The sequence below is a fragment of the Mobula birostris genome, chromosome 10 (genome assembly GCF_030028105.1).
Source record: "Mobula birostris isolate sMobBir1 chromosome 10, sMobBir1.hap1, whole genome shotgun sequence".
Taxonomy (NCBI): domain Eukaryota; kingdom Metazoa; phylum Chordata; class Chondrichthyes; order Myliobatiformes; family Myliobatidae; genus Mobula; species Mobula birostris.
In genome coordinates, this window is record NC_092379.1 from 50003408 (window position 1) to 50029190 (window position 25783).

A 25783-nucleotide genomic window follows, 5' to 3' on the forward strand; every position below is an offset into this window, starting at 1 on the left:
GGTTACGGGGGGGGGGGCGGTGAGGAGATGTGATCTTGGCCGATGCGGCCGAGGTGGGGGGGGGGGAAGAACCGACGGTTACGGGGGGGGGGGGGGGAGTGAGGAGATGTGATCTTGGCCGATGCGGCCGAGGTGGGGGGGGGGAGAACCGACGGTTACGGGGGGGGGGGGGCGGTGAGGAGATGTGATCTTGGCCGATGCGGCCGAGGTGGGGGGGGGAGAACCGACGGTTACGGGGGGGGGCGGTGAGGAGATGTGATCTTGGCCGATGCGGCCGAGGTGGGGGGGGGGAGAACCGACGGTTACGGGGGGGGGGCGGTGAGGAGATGTGATCTTGGCCGATGCGGCCGAGGTGGGGGGGGGGGAAGAACCGACGGTTACGGGGGGGGGGGCGGTGAGGAGATGTGATCTTGGCCGATGCGGCCGAGGTGGGGGGGGGAAGAACCGACGGTTACGGGGGGGGGGCGGTGAGGAGATGTGATCTTGGCCGATGCGGCCGAGGTGGGGGGGGGAGAAGAACCGACGGTTACGGGGGGGAGTGAGGAGATGTGATCTTGGCCGATGCGGCCGAGGTGGGGGGGGGAGAACCGACGGTTACGGGGGGGGGGCGGTGAGGAGATGTGATCTTGGCCGATGCGGCCGAGGTGGGGGGGGGGAAGAACCGACGGTTACGGGGGGGGGGCGGTGAGGAGATGTGATCTTGGCCGATGCGGCCGAGGTGGGGGGGGGGAAGAACCGACGGTTACGGGGGGGGGGCGGTGAGGAGATGTGATCTTGGCCGATGCGGCCGAGGTGGGGGGGGGGAGAACCGACGGTTACGGGGGGGGGGGGAGTGAGGAGATGTGATCTTGGCCGATGCGGCCGAGGTGGGGGGGGGGGGAAGAACCGACGGTTACGGGGGGGGGGGCGGTGAGGAGATGTGATCTTGGCCGATGCGGCCGAGGTGGGGGGGGGGGGAGAACCGACGGTTACGGGGGGGGGGCGGTGAGGAGATGTGATCTTGGCCGATGCGGCCGAGGTGGGGGGGGGGAGAACCGACGGTTACGGGGGGGGGGGGCGGTGAGGAGATGTGATCTTGGCCGATGCGGCCGAGGTGGGGGGGGGGAAGAACCGACGGTTACGGGGGGGGGGGGCGGTGAGGAGATGTGATCTTGGCCGATGCGGCCGAGGTGGGGGGGGGAAGAACCGACGGTTACGGGGGGGGGGGCGGTGAGGAGATGTGATCTTGGCCGATGCGGCCGAGGTGGGGGGGGGGAAGAACCGACGGTTACGGGGGGGGGGAGTGAGGAGATGTGATCTTGGCCGATGCGGCCGAGGTGGGGGGGGGAGAACCGACGGTTACGGGGGGGCGGTGAGGAGATGTGATCTTGGCCGATGCGGCCGAGGTGGGGGGGGGGGAGAACCGACGGTTACGGGGGGGGGGGGGAGTGAGGAGATGTGATCTTGGCCGATGCGGCCGAGGTGGGGGGGGGGAGAACCGACGGTTACGGGGGGGGGGGGCGGTGAGGAGATGTGATCTTGGCCGATGCGGCCGAGGTGGGGGGGGGGAGAACCGACGGTTACGGGGGGGCGGTGAGGAGATGTGATCTTGGCCGATGCGGCCGAGGTGGGGGGGGGAGAACCGACGGTTACGGGGGGGCGGTGAGGAGATGTGATCTTGGCCGATGCGGCCGAGGTGGGGGGGGGGGAAGAACCGACGGTTACGGGGGGGGGGGCGGTGAGGAGATGTGATCTTGGCCGATGCGGCCGAGGTGGGGGGGGGGGGAAGAACCGACGGTTACGGGGGGGGGGGGCGGTGAGGAGATGTGATCTTGGCCGATGCGGCCGAGGTGGGGGGGGGGAAGAACCGACGGTTACGGGGGGGGGCGGTGAGGAGATGTGATCTTGGCCGATGCGGCCGAGGTGGGGGGGGGAGAACCGACGGTTACGGGGGGGGGGCGGTGAGGAGATGTGATCTTGGCCGATGCGGCCGAGGTGGGGGGGGGAGAACCGACGGTTACGGGGGGGGGCGGTGAGGAGATGTGATCTTGGCCGATGCGGCCGAGGTGGGGGGGGGAGAACCGACGGTTACGGGGGGGGGGGCGGTGAGGAGATGTGATCTTGGCCGATGCGGCCGAGGTGGGGGGGGGAAGAACCGACGGTTACGGGGGGGGGGGGCGGTGAGGAGATGTGATCTTGGCCGATGCGGCCGAGGTGGGGGGGGGGGGAGAACCGACGGTTACGGGGGTGGGGGGGAGTGAGGAGATGTGATCTTGGCCGATGCGGCCGAGGTGGGGATCAGTCGCGACCGCCCTGGCGGGCTACCTTGGTTGAGCGGGTAAGCGCGGTGATCTCGGAGTAGAGGTCGGTGGTGTCGGGGAAGTTCTGCACGATGATCGAGCAGGCGTGGTGCAGCAAAGGCTTCTTGCACACCGTGTCCTTCACGCCCGGCACCCGCTCCAGGTACCACAGCTCGAAGCCCTTTGCCTGTGGAGCACAGCGAACGTCAGCGCGCCTTTGGGGCTGCCTGAAGTGGCCGAACCGCCGGACAACACCCTCCACCCCCACGGCCACCCACCCACCAGCACCACCGACCCAGTGAGTGCGACGTGGCCAGCAACCAGAGGATTGGGATGGTCAAGCCGAGGGCCGGGGTGGACACGCCGAGGGTCAGGATGGACACCCAAGGGTTGGGATGGTCACGCGAGGGCCGGGCTGTCACGCCGAGGGCCGGGATGGACACGCCGAGGGCCGGGATGGACACGCCGAGGGTCGGGATGGACACGCCGAGGGCCGGGACAGTAATTGGGTCTTTGGTCAGTCGCTCGGAGGTTTGGGGCATTGTCTAACCCATTTCCCCCACATCCAGCTGAGTCTGGGGTCAAACACGTTCACAAAACACAACCGCACGCTGTCCACGAGCACAAGAGGCAGAACTCGCGACCCCACCACAGCTCACAAGGAGCCCACCAAAGGGAGTGACCCCCATCCTGTCCCCCTTTTTAACAAAATATCTTTATTACAAATTCAGTCCTACAAAATATACAAACCTGTGACTAACACAATTACTAGACAAACGACGTTAAACTAAAATGCTTCCATCTCTGTCAATGACGCCGCTAACCCCCCGCGGAGCCGAACGGTCCCGGAACGCCTGTATGGTCGCCGTGGACTGCGCGTGTTCCCTCTCAATATTTACCCGAGCACGAACATACCCCCTAAACATGGCCAGGCAGTCTGCCCGGGCAGATCCCTCCGACACCCATTTCCAGTTCCCACGGATGGCAGTTTTCACCAGCCCCAGGAGCAAGTTGACAAGGACATCCTCATCCCTCTGTGCCCCCCTCCTTACTGGATGACCATATATGAATAGGGTGGGACTGAAATGCAACCAGAAGGCGAGAAGCAGCCCACGCAAATACGCGAAAAGGGGCTGCAGCCTCACACACTCCACGTACATATGGTACACGGTCTCCTCCAGCCCGCAGAAGTGACACGCGGCTGGGAGATCCATGTACAAACTAAAGAACTTATTGCAGGGCACCGCTCTGTGCAGCACCCTCCACCCCAGATCCCCCAGGTGCATGGGAAGAACCCCCTTGTAAAGGGACTTCCACTGGGGACCCCCCTCACCTCCAGGTGGAAAGACCGACCGCCATGGTGTGTTGGGACGGTGGACAAGGGCAAGGAAGTGGAGGGTGTGGATCAGCAGCCGATAAAGGTACCTCCTGCCTGCATCCTTGAATGGGATTGTGGGTGTCGATGAAAGACGGCTCAAGTTGTGTGGATTCGGCCCTCGGATAAAGCTGCGGGGCCTGGACCCGACGAGCAGCTCAGCCCGAGTCGGTCCACACACCTGAGCCGTACCGACATCAGTCGAGGTAGGGCAACGGTCGGCCAGGAGCCCGCCCTCTGCCAGAGGAGGGGATTCCCGGCCTGAGGCAACCCTGTTCCAGACTCTCAATAAGTCCTGATAGAAGCCAGGCAGCCTCTGCAAAGCAGCACGGCTGACGCCCGCCGGTGGTAGCTGCATATCTTCGTGAAGGCAGCAGCCCCTCCGGAGGAAGAAAGTCGCTAACACATGCCACCTGGGAGGGTGCTCGGCGTACAGGAATCTCGGCAGAGTCCTGAGGCGGAGAGCCACCAGTCGCGTACGTACACACACCAGCGACTGTCCGCCCTCTCCCACTGGGAGACTCACCACCGCTGTGGAGACCCAGTGTTTCCTGTTACCCCAGAAGAAGTCCACTAACTTCCTTCATGGCCCGACTGGGGCGTTGGCCAGACATCGGACACCTCGGACGTACTCCTCTTCTGAAGGGAATGGGTGCTGTCAGTGATCTGTTAACCTTAATACGGCACTCTGCGGCAGAGTATAGGAGCCGAACTCGGGCCACAAAGTGCGTTCCGAGCCCAAAAGCCTGCAGAGTGCCCACCAGGAAACTGGTGTACCCGGTCAAACGCCTTCTCCTGGTCAAGAGAAAGAAACACTGCCTGGACCCAGTCTCCTGGAGCAGATGGATCAGGTCCCGCACTAAGTGGACATTGTCCTGAATGGAGTGGCCCAGGACGGTGCAAGATTGGTCAGAACCTATCTCAATACCGAGCAAAGACAGTTGGCCATTGCCTGGGCGAAGATCTTGTAGTTCGCGCACAAGAGGGAGACCGGCCGCCAGTTCTTTAGCAGGCGGAGGTCTCCCTTCTTGGGCAGTAGGACCACAACAGTTCTCTGCCATGAGAGGGGCATTTCCCCGGTGGCCAGGCTCTCCCCTAGAACAAGGCTGTAATCATCCCCCAGGACATCCCAAAAAGCCTGATAAAACTCTAAGCCAGGGGACTTGCCCCTCCGGAGTTGCTGAAGGCAGTAGACAGCTCCTCCCGAGTCAGGGGAGCGTCCAAACGCACTGCGTCCTCTGGGCTGACCTTAGGCAATTTTTTCCAGATCTCATTGCACGGGTCTGGTGAGAATAAGGACCGACAGAATGAGCGGACTTCTTTATTGACTTCACCAGGGTCCGTGATGGAGGAGCCATCAGCAGCCAGCAACTCCGCTAACTGCTTTTGAACACCCCGCCATCTCTCCAAAGAGTAGAAGAAGGGTGAGCTACTGTCCAAATCCTGCAGCATTTGGATCCGTGACCTCACGTACGCACCTTGGGACTGCTGGAGCTGCAGATACCTTGGTGAGTCCTTCTTCTCCTGGTATTCCTGTCATAGCTGTTGGTCTCCAGCGGTCGGACCAAGACGGGACTCTAGGTCAAGCAACGCTCTCTCAAACCGCTCAATCTCAGAACCCCGCCTCTTTGTCAACCCCCCCCCCCCCCCGCCCCGCCCCCGGTGTAATCCGACATCAAAACTGGATGCGGACATCCTGTCCCTGGGAATGTGTGACGGGATAGTGCAGAGGCAGCCTCACCCTGTGTCTAACCCTGTCCCTGGAAGTGTGTGATGGGACGGTGTGGAGGGAGCCTCACCCTGTCCCTGGGAGTGTGTGACGGGACGGTGCGGAGGGAGCCTCACCCTGTCCCTGGGAGTGTGTGACGGGACGGTGCAGAGGCAGGCTCACCCTGTGTCTAACCTTGTCCCTGGGGGTGTGTGACGGGACGGTGTGGAGGGAGCCTCACCCTGTGTCTGACCCTGTCCCTGGGAATGTGTGACAGGACGGTGTGGAGGGAGCCTCACCCTGTGTCTGACGCTGTCACAGAGGTTGTGTGACGGGACGGTGCAGAGGGAGCCTCATCCTGCCTCGTGGGGAGGTTATGAGACACAATGCTTACGTTCACACCGTTGAGGAAGTTGCCAATGGCCAGCAGGGTTGCTAGGATACAGTGAAAGGTCTTGTTCCCGGCCAATTGTTCCATTCCCAACTTCAGGTCAAAAAGAGGTTCAGCGACCTCCTATGTCGGAAAAATATATATCAGATAGTGTCCCTCACAAATAGCCCTCACCCCTCACTGTGACACTGACACTCCCCACACACCTCACTGAGACACTGACACACCCCACACCCCTCACTCTGACACTGACACACCCACACCGCTCATCCCTCACTGTGACTCGACACACCCACACCCCTCACTGTGACTCTGACACACCCACACCACTCACTCTGACACTGACACACCCCACACCCCTCACTGTGACTCTGACACACCCACACCACTCACTCTGACACTGACACACCCCACACCCCTCACTGTGACACTGACACACCCCACACCACTCGCTCTAACACTGACACAACCCACACCCCTCACTGTGACACTGACACATCCCTCACCCCTCACTGTAACAACTGACACACCCCACACCCCTCACTGTGATACTGACGCACCCCACACCCCTCACTGTGACACTGACACTCCCCACACCCCTCACTGTGACACTGACACACCCCACAACCCTCACTGTGACACCGACACACCCCACACCCCTCACTGTAACACCGACACACCCCACACCCTCACCCCTCACTGTGACGCTGACACACCCCACACACCTCAGTGACACTGACACACCCCACACCCCTCACTGTAACATTGACACAACCCACACCCCTCACTGTGACACTGACACACCCCACACCCCTCACTGTGACATCGACACAACCCACACCCCTCACTGTGACATCGACACAACCCACAGCCCTCACTGTGACACTGACACACCCCACACCCCTCACCCCTCACTGTGACACTGACACACCCCACACTCCTCACTGTGACACTGACACACCCCACACCCCTCACTGTGACACCGACACACCCCACACTCCTCACTGTGACACTGACACACCCCACACCCCTCACTGTGACGCTGACACTCCCCACACCCCACACCCCTCACTGTGACACTGACACACCCCACAACCCTCACTCTGACACTGACACTCCCCACACCCTCACTGTGACACTGACACACCCCACACCCCTCACTGTGACACTGACACTCCCCACACCCCTCACTGTGACACTGACACACCCCACACACCTCACTGTGACACTGACACACCCCACACCCCTCACTGTAATATTGACACAACCCACACCCCTCACTGTGACACTGACACACCCCACACCCCTCACTGTGACATCGACACAACCCACACCCCTCACTGTGACATCGACACAACCCACACCCCTCACTGTGACACTGACACACCCCACACCCCTCACCCCTCACTGTGACACTGACACACCCCACACTCCTCACTGTGACACTGACACACCCACACCCCTCACTGTGACACCGACACAACCCCTCACTCCCCACTGTAACACTGACACACCCCACACCCCTCACTGTGACACTGACACACCCCACACTCCTCACTGTGACACTGACACACCCCACACCCCTCACCCCTCACTGTGACACTGACACACCCCACACCCCTCACTGTGACACCGACACACCCCACACTCCTCACTGTGACACTGACACACCCCACACCCCTCACTGTGACGCTGACACTCCCCACACCCCTCACTGTGACACTGACACACCCCACAACCCTCACTCTGACACTGACACTCCCCACACCCTCACTGTGACACTGACACACCCCACACCCCTCACTGTGACACTGACACACCCCACACCACTCACTGTGACGCTGACACTCCCCACACCCCTCACCCCTCACTGTGACACTGACACACCCCACACCCCTCACTGTGACACTGACACTCCCCACACCCTCACTGTGACACTGACACACCCCACACCACTCACTGTGACACTGACGCACCCCACACCCCTCACCCCTCACTGTGACACTGACACACCCCCACAACCCTCACTGTGACACTGACACACCCCTCACTGTGACACTGACACACCCCCACAACCCTCACTGTGACACTGACACACCCCACACCCCTCACTGTGACACTGACACACCCCACACCCCTCACTGTAACATTGACACAACCCACACCCCTCACTGTGACACTGACACACCCCACACCCCTCACTGTGACATCGACACAACCCACACCCCTCACTGTGACACTGACACACCCCACACCCCTCACCCCTCACTGTGACACTGACACACCCCACACTCCTCACTGTGACACTGACACACCCACACCCCTCACTGTGACACTGACACACCCCACACCCCTCACTGTGACACCGACACACCCCACACTCCTCACTGTGACACTGACACACCCCACACCCCTCACTGTGACGCTGACACTCCCCACACCCCACACCCCTCACTGTGACACTGACACACCCCACAACCCTCACTCTGACACTGACACTCCCCACACCCTCACTGTGACACTGACACTCCCCACACCCTCACTGTGACACTGACACACCCCACACCCCTCACTGTGACACTGACACTCCCCACACCCCTCACTGTGACACTGACACACCCCACACACCTCACTGTGACACTGACACACCCCACACCCCTCACTGTAATATTGACACAACCCACACCCCTCACTGTGACACTGACACACCCCACACCCCTCACTGTGACATCGACACAACCCACACCCCTCACTGTGACATCGACACAACCCACACCCCTCACTGTGACACTGACACACCCCACACCCCTCACCCCTCACTGTGACACTGACACACCCCACACTCCTCACTGTGACACTGACACACCCACACCCCTCACTGTGACACCGACACAACCCCTCACTCCCCACTGTAACACTGACACACCCCACACCCCTCACTGTGACACTGACACACCCCACACTCCTCACTGTGACACTGACACACCCCACACCCCTCACTGTGACACTGACACACCCCACACCCCTCACCCCTCACTGTGACACTGACACACCCCACACCCCTCACTGTGACACCGACACACCCCACACTCCTCACTGTGACACTGACACACCCCACACCCCTCACTGTGACGCTGACACTCCCCACACCCCTCACTGTGACACTGACACACCCCACAACCCTCACTCTGACACTGACACTCCCCACACCCTCACTGTGACACTGACACACCCCACACCCCTCACTGTGACACTGACACACCCCACACCACTCACTGTGACGCTGACACTCCCCACACCCCTCACCCCTCACTGTGACACTGACACACCCCACACCCCTCACTGTGACACTGACACTCCCCACACCCTCACTGTGACACTGACACACCCCACACCCCTCACTGTGACACTGACGCACCCCACACCACTCACTGTGACACTGACGCACCCCACACCCCTCACCCCTCACTGTGACACTGACACACCCCCACAACCCTCACTGTGACACTGACACACCCCTCACTGTGACACTGACACACCCCCACAACCCTCACTGTGACACTGACACACCCAACACCCCTCACTGTGACATCGACACAACCCACACCCCTCACTGTGACACTGACACACCTCACACCCCTCACCCCTCACTGTGACACTGACACACCCCACACCCCTCACTGTGACGCTGACACTCCCCACACCCCACACACCTCACTGTGACACTGACACACCCCACACCCCTCACTGTGACGCTGACACTCCCCACACCCCTCACTGTGACACTGACACACCCCACACCCTCACTGTGACACTGACACACCCCACACCCCTCACTGTGACACTGACACTCCCCACACCCCTCACTGTGACACTGACACACCCCACACCCCTCACTGTAACACCGACAAACCCCACACCCTCACCCCTCACTGTGACGCTGACACACCCCACACACCTCACTGTGACACTGACACACCCCACACCCCTCACTGTAACATTGACACAACCCACACCCCTCACTGTGACACTGACACACCCCACACCCCTCACCCCTCACTGTGACACTGACACACCCCACACCCCTCACCCCTCACTGTGACACTGACACACCCCACACTCCTCACTGTGACACTGACACACCCCTCACTGTGACACCGACACAACCCCTCACTCCCCACTGTAACACTGACACACCCCACACCCCTCACTGTGACACTGACACCCCCCCACAACCCTCACTGTGACACTGACACACCCCACACCCCTCACTATAACATTGACACACCCCTCACTGTGACACTGACACACCCAACACCCCTCACTGTGACATCGACACAACCCACACCCCTCACTGTGACACTGACACACCTCACACCCCTCACCCCTCACTGTGACACTGACACACCCCACACCCCTCACTGTGACGCTGACACTCCCCACACCCCACACACCTCACTGTGACACTGACACACCCCACACCCCTCACTGTGACGCTGACACTCCCCACACCCCTCACTGTGACACTGACACACCCCACACCCTCACTGTGACACTGACACACCCCACACTCCTCACTGTGACACTGACACTCCCCACACCCCTCACTGTGACACTGACACACCCCACACCCCTCACTGTAACACCGACACACCCCACACCCTCACCCCTCACTGTGACGCTGACACACCCCACACACCTCACTGTGACACTGACACACCCCACACCCCTCACTGTAACATTGACACAACCCACACCCCTCACTGTGACACTGACACACCCCACACCCCTCACTGTGACATCGACACAACCCACACCCCTCACTGTGACATCGACACAACCCACACCCCTCACTGTGACACTGACACACCCCACACCCCTCACTGTGACACTGACACACCCCACACTCCTCACTGTGACACTGACACACCCCTCACTGTGACACCGACACAACCCCTCACTCCCCACTGTAACACTGACACACCCCACACCCCTCACTGTGACACCGACACACCCCACACTCCTCACTGTGACACTGACACACCCCACACCCCTCACTGTGACGCTGACACTCCCCACACCCCACACCCCTCACTGTGACACTGACACACCCCACAACCCTCACTGTGACACTGACACTCCCCACACCCCTCACCCCTCACTGTGACACTGACACACCCCACACTCCTCACTGTGACACTGACACACCCCTTACTGTGACACCGACACAACCCCTCACTCCCCACTGTAACACTGACACACCCCACACCCCTCACTGTGACACCGACACACCCCACACTCCTCACTGTGACACTGACACACCCCACACCCCTCACTGTGACGCTGACACTCCCCACACCCCACACCCCTCACTGTGACACTGACACACCCCAGAACCCTCACTCTGACACTGACACACCCCACAACCCTCACTCTGACACTGACACTCCCCACACCCTCACTGTGACACTGACACACCCCACACCCCTCACTGTGACGCTGACACACCCCACACCACTCACTGTGACGCTGACACTCCCCACACCCCTCACTGTGACACTGACACACCCCACACCCCTCACTGTGACACTGACACTCCCCACACCCTCACTGTGACACTGACACACCCCACACCCCTCACTGTGACACTGACGCACCCCACACCACTCACTGTGACACTGACGCACCCCACACCCCTCACCCCTCACTGTGACACTGACACACCCCCACAACCCTCACTGTGACACTGACACACCCCTCACTGTGACACTGACACACCCCCACAACCCTCACTGTGACATTGACACACCCCACACCCCTCACTGTGACACTGACACACCCCACAACCCTCACTGTGACACTGACACACCCCACACCCCTCATTCTGACACTGACACTCCCCACACCCCTCACTGTGACACTGACACACCCCACACCCCTCACTGTGACGCTGACACACCCCACACACCTCACTGTGACTCTGACACACCCCACACCCCTCACTATAACATTGACACACCCCTCACTGTGACACTGACACACCCAACACCCCTCACTGTGACATCGACACAACCCACACCCTCACTGTGACACTGACACACCTCACACCCCTCACCCCTCACTGTGACACTGACACACCCCACACCCCTCACTGTGACGCTGACACTCCCCACACCCCACACACCTCACTGTGACACTGACACACCCCACACCCCTCACTGTGACGCTGACACTCCCCACACCCCTCACTGTGACGCTGACACACCCCACACCCCTCACTGTGACACTGACGCACCCCACACCCCTCACTGTGACGCTGACACACCCCACACCCCTCACTGTGACACTGACGCACCCCACACCCCTCACTGTGACGCTGACACACCCCACACCCCTCACTGTGACACTGACGCACCCCACACCCCTCACTGTGACGCTGACACACCCCACACCCCTCACTGTGACATCGACACAACCCACACCCCTCACACCCCTCACTGTGACACTGACATACCCCACACACCTCACTGTGACACTGACACACCCCACACCCCTCACTGTGACGCTGACACTCCCCACACCCCACACTGTGACGCTGACACACCCCACACCCCTCACTGTGACACTGACGCACCCCACACCCCTCACTGTGACGCTGACACACCCCACACCCCTCACTGTGACACTGACGCACCCCACACCCCTCACTGTGACGCTGACACACCCCACACCCCTCACTGTGACGCTGACACTTCCCACACCCCTCACCCCCCACTGTGACGCTGACAATCCCCACCTTCTCCATGGTGTCGTAGTCCAGCATGAAGGCCCAGAGGCTGAGCCGAGCTGTAAGTTCGGGCACGGTGGCCAGTCTGAGGAGGAAGTGTTCGGCGCTGCCCAGGGCCTGGACCGGCTTGGATCGCTGTGCCTCCTGGATTTGCTGCACCTCCTCCTCTGTGGGAACCATGGTCTGTAGCCTCTGCGGAGAGGGGATGTCTGGTCGTCACTGACTGCCTCTCACATACAGGCATCCTCTCTCACATCTTGTACAACCCCACACACAGCGCACACAGGCACCCTCTCACACACTCAGTTACTCACACTGATGCACACTCGCCGACGTCCGGACGCACAAGTACAGAAACACCTCCGGTTCCGCACCCCAGCCCAGACGCACCTCGATGGCTTCCCTGTCCAGGGCACAGCGGTCGAAGGAGAGGAGGGCCGCCTGGATGATGTGCGGCGGGGGCAAGGCTGTCAGCGCGATGTTAATGCCGTTGCTTCTCTTCACGGGCAGTACGTTCAGTTCCTGCCCGCGCGCCGCGCCCTGTTTCTACAACACAGGAGACAGAGAGGACCCAGCTATCAGATTCACCACGGACTCATTCACAGCGACCGGGAAACCCACCTGGGGTAGCCCTACCTCCACACGGGTGTCCCACACACCCCTACACCTTTCCCATGCATTCAAACGTTGTAATTGCCCCCGCTTTCCCACCTCCTCTGGCAGCTTGTTCCACACACACACACCCGCACCCGCCCTCTGTGTGGAAAATCTCGCCCCTCAGTCCCCCTTTAAATCGTTCTCCTCCTACAGTTAACCCGCAATTCGCCTACCGACGGAACCGGTCTACACACCGTCCTCGCTCACCTGGAGAAGAGGGATGCCTATATTAGATCGCTGCTCCTGGACTACAGTTCAGCATTCAACACCATAATTCCCTCCAGACTTGACCAGGGACCTCGGCCTGCACCCCACCTTGTGCAGCTGGATCCTGGACTTCCTATCGGAGCGCCGACAGGTGGTAAGGATGGGCTCCCTCACCTCTGCCCCTCTGACCTTCAACACAGCTGCCCCCCAGGGTTCTGTCCTGAGTCCCCTTCTCTACTCCCTTCACACCCACGACTGTGCCACCACGCCCTGCTCCAACCTGCTGATCAAACTCGCAGATGACACGACTTTGATCGGCCTTATTTCCGGCGGCGACAAGACAGCCTACAGAGGAGAGGCTGACACCCTGACACAGTGGTGCAAGATAACAACCTCTCCCTCAATGTCCAAAAAAAAAACAAAAGAGCTGATCGTGGACTACAGGGGGAATGGAGACAGGCTCAGACCCACCAACATCAATGGGTCTGCGATTGAGAGGGTGAGTAGTTTCACGTTCCTCGGTATACACATCACCAAAGATCTCACCTGGATTGTACACACCGGCTATGTGGCAAAAAAAAGCACAACAGCGTCTCTTCCACCTCAGGCAACTGAAGAGGTTCAGCACGAGTCCCCAAATCCTCAAGACCTTCTGCAGGGGCACCATTGAGAGCATCCTGACTAGCTGTATCACCGCCTGGTACAGGAACTGCACCAACCTTGATTGCTGGTCACTGCAGAGAGTAGTACGGACAGCCCAGCACATCTGTGGATGTGAACTTCCCTCCATTGAGGACATTTACAGCAGCAGGTGCAGAAAGGAAGATCATCGGGGACACCAGTCACCCCCCACCCAACCATAAACTGTTTCTGCTGCTTCACTACCACAGCATTAAAACCAAGATCAATAGGCTACGGGACAGTTTCTTTCTGCAAGCCATTAGACTTGTAAATTCATGTTTGTACTCTGCAATGGAGTCATAACACAAAGATTGTTACTCCCTCATGTTCTGGGATGGACGTAAGATTTAAGTAAATTCTAATTCTAAGTTCTAAACCAAACCTGCGCCCTTCAGATTCCTCTACCCTGGGGAAAAGGGCATTCTCTCTGCCCAACATGATTTTAGAAACCCCTATCAGGTCACCTAGCCTCTTTCCCTCAAGAGAAAACAGTCCCAGCCTCTCCAGTCTCTCCCCATCACTAAAGCCCTCCAGTCCTGGCAACATCTTTCGCAATCGCTTCTGCATCCTCTCCTGCTCAATCACGTCCTTCCTAAAGCTGGGCCACCAGATCTGCACACAACGCTCCAGGTGTGGTCTCACCGACATCTTGTACAACTACTACCCGATGGTCCAACTCCTGTACTCAGTGCCCCGGCTGATGAAGTGAAGGTCAGTGTGCCAGATGCCTTCTTCACCAGCCTGTCTATCTGTGTCATCACTTTCCTCTACCCCTGGGTCTCTCTGTTCTACAGCCCAGGCTTCACTGTGTAAGTCCTACCCATTTTAACTTCTCAAACTCAACACTTTCATTCCATCTGCCACTCCCCGGTGCAGTTGATCTTCCATCTAGATCCTGTACCGACAAACTTCTTCACTGGCCACTACACCAACAACCTTGGTGTTCTCCACAAACTTCCTGATCATGCACAACCCCTTATATTCCTCCTGTTTATGTTCCCCTTCCCGCCCGACTGCCCCTTCCCCTTCCCGGCTTCAATTTCACAGACAGGGGGTTCCCACCACCTTCGTTCCAACTATCGTTCACCCGTTCCCCAATGGTTCCCATCTTCATCCCCTTTACTGATCAGTGTCCAGTCCCCTGTGTTCCTCCATCTCTCCCTCCAACAGCCGACCCCCCCCCTTCACTCTCCCCTCCATCGGCCTCACTCCATCTGTTCTTTGTTTTCTCTTCTGTTTATCTACTTCATCGATCATTGCTGTCAGAATCAGATTTTATATATATATCACAGTTTTTATTAGTATATATAGCAATGTACTGCTGTCACATAACAACAAATTTCACGACGTACGCCGGTGACATTAAACCTGATTCTGAATGAACCCATAACACTATATAGAGTTCATGGGTTCGGTGTCCATTCAGAAATCGGACGGCAGAGGGGAAGAGGCTGCCCCTGATTCATTGAGTGTGGGTCTTCAGGCTGCTCTACCTCCACCCCAATGGTAGCAATGAGAACAGGACATGCCCTGAGTGATGGGGGTCCCTAATGCCAACTTTTCAAGGCATTGATCCTTGAAGATGTCCTCCAATTCACCTCCATACCAGACAGTGTTGCAGCCAGTTAGAATGCTCTCCATGGTACACTTGTAGAAATTTCCAAGTGTCTTTGGTGACAGACCAAACCTCCTCAAGCTCCTAATGAAATACAGCCACTGTTGAGTCTCCTTCGTAACTGCTTTGGCATGTTGGCACCAGGTTAGATCCTCAGGGATACTGATACCCAGGAAGTTGAAGTTGCTCACTCTCTCAACTTCTGATCCCTCTATGAGGATTGGTGTGTATTCCCTCGTCTTCCCCTTTCTAAAGTCCACAATCAGCTCTCTGGTCTTGCTGACGTTGAGTGCCAGCTTGTTGCTGCGACACCACTCAACGAGCTGGTACATCTCGCTCCTGTACGCCCTCTCGTCACCACCTGAGACTCTGCCAACAATGGCTGTATCATCAGCAAATTTATAGATGGCATTTGAGCTGTGCCTAGCCCCACGGGTGTAGAGAGAGTAGAGCAGTGGGCTAAACACCCATCCCTGTGGTTGATTGTCAGCGAGTTGGAGATGTTATTTCCGATCAGCATAGACTGTGATCTTCCGGTTAGGAAGTCGAGGATCCAGCTGCAGAGGGAGGTACAGAGGCCCCAGTTCCAGAGTTTTTCGATCAGAACTGTAGGAATGATGAGCTGTAGTCATTAAACAGCACCCTGATTTAGGTATTTGCATTATCCAGGTGATCCAGGCTGCGTGAAGAGCCAATGAGATGGCATCCGCTGTGGACCTATTGAGGCGATAGGCAAACTGCAGCGGGAGAATATTTTATGATTTCCATCGGAGCTGCTTACGCGAGTCCCCTTCTTAATGGCACCTCAGAAGAAATGACTCCGTGCCTAGGCACCGCTCGAACACCCGGAAGTCTAACAGTGAGTTATCATCTTAGTCGCTCTTCTTGTGATCGTAACACCCTGCTGGGCATTGTTAATGCAGAACGCTGCAAGCCCGACTCACTGATTTATTGGCGGCTGGCGGGGGAGCTGCGTGGCCTCGATCGTAGTGAGGACTTGGCCTGAAGCCGCTGTGCCGCCGGTTTACAGCAGTGCAGGAGAGGAGTTGGAGTTGTTGCGGTGCACTGGCGTGCCGGGGATGGTGCAGTGTGGCATACAAGCTGGAGTCAGTGTTGTGCACCGCCCCCCCCCCCGACCCAGTGTTCACTCAGAAGACAAGTCATATTGTGTTTGACTGAGGCCCACTGCAACATTCAACGACTCAGGGTCTTGGACTACTGTGTATTTTTTGTGTGACCGTATTTTACTGATAAGGCCATAGACCATAAGGCGTAGGAGCAGAATTAGGCCATTCAGCCCATTGAGTCTGCTCCACCATTTCATCATGGCTGATCCAATTTTCCTCTCAGCCCCAATCTCCTGCCTTCTCCCCACATCGCTTCATTCCCTGACCAATCAAGAATCTATCAACCTCTGCCTTAAATATACATAAAGATTTAGCCTCCACAGCTGCCTGTGGCAAAGAATTCCACAGATTCATCACTGGCTGGCTAAGGACACCACATTACAAAGAGCAAGTCACTCGAGAACAACACAAGGAACACGAAACGATTAGCGACTCTGATTAAACAACAATTCAGGTGCTCCAGAAACCTCGGAGCCCAACACTCTCCAGCGCCCTGCACAGGCCTGAAGAGCTCATTACAGCATTACCACATTCCACCTGTACCCAGGTTACTTATTATACCCCACATACTAACTGGTACTAAAGTTACTTACTGGGCCCACATACTACCTTGTATCAAAATTACTTAAAGTACCCATGTACTATCCCGAATCCAGCCAGATTACTTACATATCACATTGTAGTGAATTGTGTACCCATTTACCCAGATCCTGCTGGGTCTCAGACCTCTCTGAATACTCACCATTAATATAAATAGATTTTTTTTCACTTTTCCCACCAGGTTGGGAAATTACATATTTCTCCACTTTCAATTCCATTTGTCAAATCTCTGCCCACTCATTTAACCTTTCCATATCACCTACCCGCCCCCCCCCACCTTGCAGTGAACCAATGTCATCTTCACACATTACTAACTCAGTGAGGCGGGGAGGATGTATCATGTTGAGAAGCATGCTGAGGAACATCGAGGGTTGGGGCGAAGGTCCCTCGGTTTGAAGTCCCATCAGCACCTTTGTGCCACAAGAGGTGGGAGCAGCCACTATGCCATCCTTTATTTAAGGAGGTCTGGAAGGACCAGCGAGGCAACTACCGGCCAATAGTGGGAAAGTTTACTGGAGGGGATTCTGAGGGGCAGATCTACCAGTATTTGTAAAGGCGGGGATTGTTCAGGGACAGTCAGTACATGGGACATCGTGTTTCACAACTTTGACTGAGGTTTATTCTTGAAGTGGTGACCAAGAGGATCGATGAAGGTGGAGTGGTAGATGCCATGCATAGGGACTTTGGCAAGGGTTTTGGTCTGGAAGATGGGATCATGTGGGATTCTGGGTGAGTTATCCAAGTGGATACAAAGTTGGTTTGGTGGGGAGGGATAGTTTCAATGTTTCTATCATTCATTCTACAGGATTCTTGCTTCATGGATGTCTGTGAAGGGTAAGAATTTCAGGTTGTATACGGCACAAGTTCTGTGATATTAAACATGAACCTTTGAATGTGGGTATTTGATCAGTAAGTTCATGGATGATAGCAAAACCAGTGTTGTGGTGGATTGTGAAGGCCTTTGTCTAAGGGGGTGGTGAGTGTGTGCATGAGCTGTGGAAGGAGGTGTAGAGACAGGTACAGTTACAACCATTAAAAAGTACCTGAGCAGGTATGGTTTAGAGGGATGTGGGCCAAAGAAGGGCAAATGGATTTAGCTCAGGTCGGCATGGATGAGATGGCCCGAATGGTCTGTTTCCATGCTATGTGAATCTATAACTATCAATCCACGACAAAGAATATAAGAGCTGGGATGTTACGTGCAGAGGAGATTCCCCGGGACGTCACCTGGACTGCAGGACTTTAGTTACAGGGAGAGACCGAACAGGCTGGGACCTTTTCCCCAGAGAAACGGGGGCTGAGAGGTGGCCTGACTGAAGTGTACAGAGTCAAGAGAAGGACAGATAGCCTACTTTTCTCTTGTTGGACGTGTCTATTGGTATTGGTTTATTGTTGTCACCTGTACAGAGATAAAGTGAAAAGCTTGTCACATGTAATGTCCATCCTCCAGGAGAACCACAACCTTGTCGAAGGGATTGGAGGCTTGTGTGCCTCAGTGGCCTGGAGTGTCATGCTGGCTGGAGTCAGGGCCTTTGTGCTTTGGCTCTTGGTAGAGTCACCCATGCCAAACAGATCAAAGGGCAGAGGCCATACTAAGAGTGGTCTGCTCCTCCAGGTTTAGGGGTTCAGCTAACGATCCTGACTAGTCAAACAAAATTATTATGGAAACAGTAAGGAAGAACCCTTCCACATCTGAGGGTGACATTATTCCTGAGTCCCCACCCGGGACTGACTAGTGAAAACCAAGAGGAAGCTACTGACACGGTGAAGGAAGCCCTGAACACTGCCAGAGATGGAGGACCTTCATAGTCACCCTCAACAGCAGCGGTGAAATGGGCAGTAAAAAAAAACTGTTCATGCAGATCAGATCATTACACAAGGTAAAACACAGAACAGTTCAGCACAGAAACAGGCCATTCGTCCCACAATGTAGTGCAGAACCAGCTAAAATGCAAATCAACCCAAACACAAACCCTCCTACCTAACCCACATCCATATCCCTCCATCCTCCTCACATCCGTGTGCCTACATAACGACACCCATATCCCTCCATCCTCCTTGCATCTGTGTGCCTACATAAACCACGTCCCTATCCCTCCATCCTCCTTGAACCTAACCCCTCTCACCTTCAATCCATGCCCTCTGGTATTAAACATCTCAACCCTGGGAATCGGATGCTCTCTGTCCACTCTATCTATGCCTCTCATAATCTTGTAAACCTCTGTCAGGTCTCCCCTCAGCCTCCAGCACCCCAGAGAAAACAACCCAAGTTTAACCAGCCTCTTGTGATAGTGTATGCCCTCTAAACCAGGCAGCATCCTGGTAATCCTCTCCAAAGCCTCAACATCCTTCCTGAGGCATCCAGAACTGTACACATTACTAAACATTAACAGAATGCGGGCTAAAGTGTGACAGTTACACAGAAAGTGCAGTGCAGGGAAACAATGGGTGCAAGGTCCTAACAAGGTGGATTATGAGGCCAAGAATCTAACTTGTCGTTCTAGGGAACCATTTAATAGTGTTATAACAGCGGGCAGAGGCTGTCCTTGAGTCTGGTGGTATGTGCTTTCAGGCTTTTGTATCTCCTGCCCGACGGGAGAGGCGGGAAGTGAGGATGCCAGGGTTGAGTGAGGGATTTGATTAAGCTGGCTGCTTAGCCGAGGCAGCGAGAAGCATTGACAGAGTCCGTGGAGAAGAGGTTAGTTTCTGTGGTGTACTGAGCTGTGTCCACAACTCTGCAGTTTCCTGCAAGAGAACGCTGGTTTAAGGGAAGGGTTAGAGGGTGTGGAGGGGACTTGGGGCAGAATTCTTATTACCCAGAGGGTGATCGGAATGAGGGGCTGGTGGAGGCAGGGACTCTCAAGGTTAAGATGCGTCTTGGTCAGTAGAACCAGCACGGTTAAATATGATGGCCAGCATGGATGTGATGGGTCGAAGAGCCTGTTTCTGTGCTGTACACCCCTATGTAATTCCTGATTTCCACCAGAAATGGGAATGGTTCCTCTATCTTCCCCTTTAAATCCCTCCGCCAAATTTCCTCCCTCCCACAGAGAAACAACCCGCAGTTCCTCATCCTGGACCATAGGCGGCGAAGTGGTCAGCCGGAGACGCGGGTTCAGTCCCTGCTTCCTGCATTGTCTCTGTAGAGTTTGCACACTCCCCCGTGGGTCGTCCGTGCAGCACAACACCTTTCCTTCCACCTGTCTCCCAGAAGATGGTGTGGAGAGGAGGGGGTATAGTGGAAAAGGGAGGGAGGGTGAAGGAGAGGGAGAGAAATGGAAAGATGGGCAGAGAGAGACAAAGAAGATAAAGAGAGAAATGTACAAAAGAGGGAGAGACACAGCAGGTAAAAAGCAAGTCATAAACACTGAGATACTGGAAATCCAGAGCAACACACTCAAAATGCTGGAGGAACTCAGCAGGTCAGGCAGCATCTATGATATGCCCATCTTTCCCCTCACCTGGTCTCACATATCACCTGCTGGCTTGTTCTCCTCTGTCATCCCCTCCCTCCACCTTTTTATTGCAACTTCTTCCAATCCTGATGAAGGGTCTCGGCCTGAAGCATCCTCAGTTTATTCTCCTCCATAGATGCTGCCTGACCCGTTGAGTTCCTCCAGCAATTTGCGTGTGCTGCAGGTGACAGAGATTGCCAGAGAGCGAGAGAAGGAGATGAAGGAATGCTAAGAGAAAGACAGATGTGACAGAGAGAGAAAGTGGGACAAAATAAGAGGGAGGAAGAGAGAGAGAGATGGATGAGAGAGAGTGTGGGACAAATAGAAAATATGTGTGAGAGGGATAGAGAGACAGAGAGGGTGGAGGGAAGAGATGGGGTGATGAAGGACAGAGAGAAAGACTGGTGAGAGAGTGTGGGACAAAATAGAAAGTGTGTGAGAGAGAGGGATAGAGAGACAGAGGGGAAGAGGGGAAGATGAAGGAGAGATAGAGATAGAGAGGGAGAGTGGGACAAGCTGGATTGCATTCATCTGCAGTTGCATGAGATGAGGAACTGCTGCGGGCTTGTTCTTGCAGAAACATGGCTCCAGGGCAACATCCCATCACCATCAACCTACAGGCCATGACACTCAGTGACTTAGACTCTATTATTTTTATTTTAAATATACATTTTGTGATGATGTTTTTCTGTTATATTAATTATATATGCTATATGGTCTTATGCTATATGCCATATGGAAGCTTAAAGGTCTGAGGTGGATAAATCTCCTGGACCTGATGGAATACACCCTCAGGTTCTGAAGGAAGTAGCTGGAGAGATTGTGGAGGCATTAACGATGATTTTTCAAGAATCAATAGATTCTGGCATTGTACCGGATGACTGGAAAACTGCAATTGTTACTCCACTATTTAAGAAGGATGGGAGGCAGTGGAAAGGAAACTATAGACCGGTTAGCCTGACATCAGTGGTTGGGAAGTTGTTGGAATCATTTGTTAGGGATGAGATTATGGAGTACCTGGAGGCAAATGACAAGATAGGCCAAAGCCAGCATGGTTTCCTGAAAGGAAAGTCCTGCCTGACAAACCTACTCCAATTCTTTGAGGAAATTACAAGCAGGGTAGGCAAAGGAGATGCAGTAGATGTGGTGTACTTGGATTTTCAGAAGGCCTTTGACAAGGTGCCACACATGAGGCTGCTTAGCAAGATAAGAGCCCAAGGAATTACAGGGAAGTTACTAGCGTGGTTGAAGCATTGGCTGGTTGGCAGAAAACAGAGAGTGGGAATAAAAGGATCCTATTCTGGCTGGCTGCCAGTTACAGGTGGAGTTCCACAGGGGTCGGTGTTGGGACCGCTGCTTTTTACGATGTATGTCAATAATTTGGATTATGGTATTAATGGATATGTGGCTATATCTGCCGATGGTACAAAGATAGTGGAGGAGCAGGTAGTGTTGAGGAAACAGAGAGCCAGCAGAGAGACTTAGATTGTTTAGGGGTATCGGCAAAGAAGTGGCAAATGAAATACAATGTTGGAAAGTGTGTGGTCATGCACTTTGGTGGAAGAAATAAATGGGCAGACTATTATTTAGATGGGGAGAGAATTCAAAATGCAGAGATGCAAAGGCACTTGGGAGTTCTTGTGCAAGATACCCTAAAGGTTAACCTCCAGGCTGAGTCGGTGGTGAAGAAGGTGAATGCAATGTTGGCATTCATTTCTGGAGGTATAGAATATAAGAGCAGGGATGTGATGTTGAGGCTCTATAAGGCACTCATGAGACCACTCTTGAAGCATTGTGTGCAATTTTTGGGCTCCTTATTTTAGAAAGGATATACTGACATTGGAGAGGGTTCAGAGAAGATTCACGATACCCCCACAAATGAAAACAATTCAATTATATTCTGAAGTATCTGGTTATAAAATCAACTGCAATAAATCTGAGGCTATGCCAGTGTCAAAATTGTGTTATTCAAATTCAGTATCTCAGTTTAATTTCAGATGGGTGCCAGTTGGAATGAAGTATCTGGGGGTCAAACTCAGTCAGAATTTGGATGAAATAATCACTTTAAATTATGACCCATTATTGAGTAGGATAAGAAATAATCTGGATAAGTGGGGGGCACTGAGACTGTCACTCTGGGGTAAAGTCAATGTAGTTAAAATGGTCACAGCACCTCAGTTTAACTATCTTTCTATGAAGCTTCCTTTAAGTATATCAGATTTGATCTACAAGCAATACAACAAAATTATCAGTGATTTTCTATGAGATAAGAAGAAGCCCAGGATTAAAATGAGTGAGATGTGTATGTCCAGGGACATGGGTGGGCTCAGTCTACCAGACATCAGGGCATATAAACTATCCTTTGAAATGACAAAATTAGCTAAACATTGGGACAGGGCTGATGCTGATTTAGATTGGGTAATTATAGAACGGAGCCCGGCTGCACCACATTCTCCCCTTAACATCCTCTCACAACATGTGGAAAACAAAACTAATCTAAATCCTATACTATTTCACTCAAGGAGTGTGTGGAGTACAATTCATAAAGCTTGTAGAATGTCACATTTAAACCAGTTATACTCCTCACTCTGGAATAACCCTGAGATATGCATTGGGAAAAGAACGGTGTACTGGAAGGAATGGAAGTTTAAAGGTGTAAATACAGTCAGTGATCTCTATAAGAATGGGATTTTTATGTCATATGTGGATCTGCAGAGGAAAGATAACTTTGTAGATAAAGGGAATTTTTAGAAGTATTTGCAAATAAGACATTGCGTTAGTTGCATATTCAAGAACGATGACTCACAAAGTGACCCTTTAACTGAATATATAAGCACAGGAAGTTCATACAGCATCAATGTTTTATAAAATATCCAAGCACTCTGTGGGTGAATCGTGTAACAATCTCAAAGCAGTGTGGCAGAAGGATCTTGGAAGCGATATTGAAGATAATGAGTGGTTAAATATTTTATCAAATGTGGGTAGGCATATTAGGGAAGCAAGAGGGAAATTTATTCAGTGTAATATAGTACACAGATATTATTGGACACCAACTAAACTCTACAAAATGGGGATTGTTGATAATAATTTATGCTGAAAATGAAAAAATGAGGTGGGCATATATTTTCACATGATTTGGGAGTGTTCCATAGTTCGTCCACTTTGGTGTAAAGCTCTTGATTTATTGGGGAGTGGTCGGGTTCCACACTGCCCTTGTGCCCACGGCTTTGTCTCCTGGGTGATAGGACAATGACACCTAATGTAAACAATGACAAGTTCACTATTTTAACGGTGGGTCTCATCACAGTTGCAAGAATTATATTGCAAAACTGGAAAAAACCCATATGTCCCACTGTGAAGATATGGTGAAATGATTAAGATTTCATCATATGAACGCATGTTGGGAAGAATTAACAGTGAGGGGAAAGTGCAAGACACATGGGATCAATTTTGGTTGTATGTTAATTTAAACTTAAATTAGAACTTCTTTCCGTTTCTAAGTTTTATTTGTTTTCCTGTCAGGGGATGGCTGTGTAAGTATGCTGTACTGTATCTGCTCTATGATATGCTGTGCTGCTTTGGAAAATAAGAATAAATAATAATAAAGTTTGAATTACTAAAAAAAAGAGAAGATTCACGAGAATGCAAGAATGAAAGGGTTACTGTATGAGGGACATCTGGCAGCTCTTGGGCTGTACTCCCTGGAGTTCAGGAGAATGAGGGGGGATTCCAAATGTTAAAAGGCCTGAACAGATTAGATATGGCAAAGTTATTTTCCATGGTAGGGGATTTTAGGACAAGAGGGTATGACTTCAGGAGTAAAGGACATCCTTTTAGAACTGAGATGTGGAGAAATTACTTTAGTCAGAGGGTGGTAAATCTGTGGAATTTGTTGCCACTAGTGGCTGTGGAGGCCAAGTCATTGGGTGTATTTAAGGCAGAGATAGATAGATTTTTGATTAGCCAGGGCATCAAAGGGTATGAGGTGAAAGCAGGGGAGTGGGGATGACTGGAAGAATTAGATCAGCCTGTGATTGAATGGTGGAGCCTACTTCTGCTCCCATACCTTATGGTCTTATATGTTCTGAAGGAGGTGGCTGAAGAGTTTGAAGAGGCATTAGTAAGGATCATTCAAGAAGCACTAGATCCTGGAATGGTTCCAGAAGACCGGAAAATTGCGACTATCACTCCACTCTTCAAGAAGGGAGAAAGGCAGAAGAAAGGAAATTATAGGCCAGCTAGTCTGACCTAAGTGGTTAGGAAGATGTTGGAGTCAATTGTTAAGGATGTGGTTTCAGGGTAATTGAAGGCACCTGATAGAATAGGTCGTAGTCAGCATGGTTTCCTCAAGGGAACATCTTGCCTGACAAATCTGTTGGACAAACAGGATAGACAAAGGATGCTGTGTACTTGGATTTTCAGAAGGCCTTTGACAAGGTGCCACATCTGAGGCTGCTTAAGTTAAGAACCTTTGGTTTTACAGGAAGGATACTAGCATGGATGAAACATTGGCTGATTGCAGGAGGCAAAGGATGGGATTAAAGGAAGCCTTTTCTGCTTGGCTGTTGATGACTAGTGGTGTTTCACAGAGGTTTGTGTTGGAACTGCTTCCATTTGCATTATATGTCAATGACTTGCATGAGGCAATTGATGGCTTTGTGGCCAAGTTTGCAGACAATGCAAAGATAAGAGCAGGGGCGGGTAGTCTTGAGGAAGTAGAACAGCCACAGAAGGGCAGATTAGGAGAATCAGGAGATTAGGAGAATTAGGGCAAGGAAATGGCTGATGGAATACAGTGTTGGGAAGTGTATGGTCATGCACTTTGGCAGAAGAAATGAAAGGGTTGAGTATTTTAAATGGAGAGAACATTAAAAAATCTGAGGTACAAACGGACTTGGGAG

The 25783-nt window shown here is 53.8% G+C and overlaps 1 protein-coding gene and 1 long non-coding RNA gene across 6 annotated transcripts in view; one reads left to right on the forward strand and one right to left on the reverse strand.

Moving 5' to 3' along the window:
• The window catches only part of LOC140203991 (FH1/FH2 domain-containing protein 3), a 52627-nt gene that overhangs the window by 24911 nt on the left and 1933 nt on the right, over nt 1-25783 (reverse strand). Inside the window, exons 2-5 of the mRNA XM_072270210.1 lie at nt 12931-13086; nt 12550-12732; nt 5757-5876; nt 2305-2466 (exon numbers count right to left, since the gene is read on the reverse strand). Of these exons, the coding sequence (XP_072126311.1) occupies nt 2305-2466; nt 5757-5876; nt 12550-12732; nt 12931-13086 (621 nt within the window). The remainder of the gene's footprint in view (nt 1-2304; nt 2467-5756; nt 5877-12549; nt 12733-12930; nt 13087-25783) is intronic.
• LOC140203992 (uncharacterized) overlaps nt 1-25783 on the forward strand; it is a 37274-nt gene that overhangs the window by 2657 nt on the left and 8834 nt on the right. The window contains exons 1-4 of one of the 5 annotated variants that reach the window (XR_011887481.1): nt 2302-2795; nt 4992-5162; nt 13351-14796; nt 16370-16559. This is a non-coding gene — a long non-coding RNA (uncharacterized lncRNA). Of the gene's footprint in view, nt 1-2301; nt 2796-4991; nt 5163-13350; nt 14797-16369; nt 24452-25783 lie in introns of those variants that run through there. The other 4 variants (XR_011887480.1, XR_011887482.1, XR_011887483.1 and 1 more) reach the window with 4 other exon arrangements.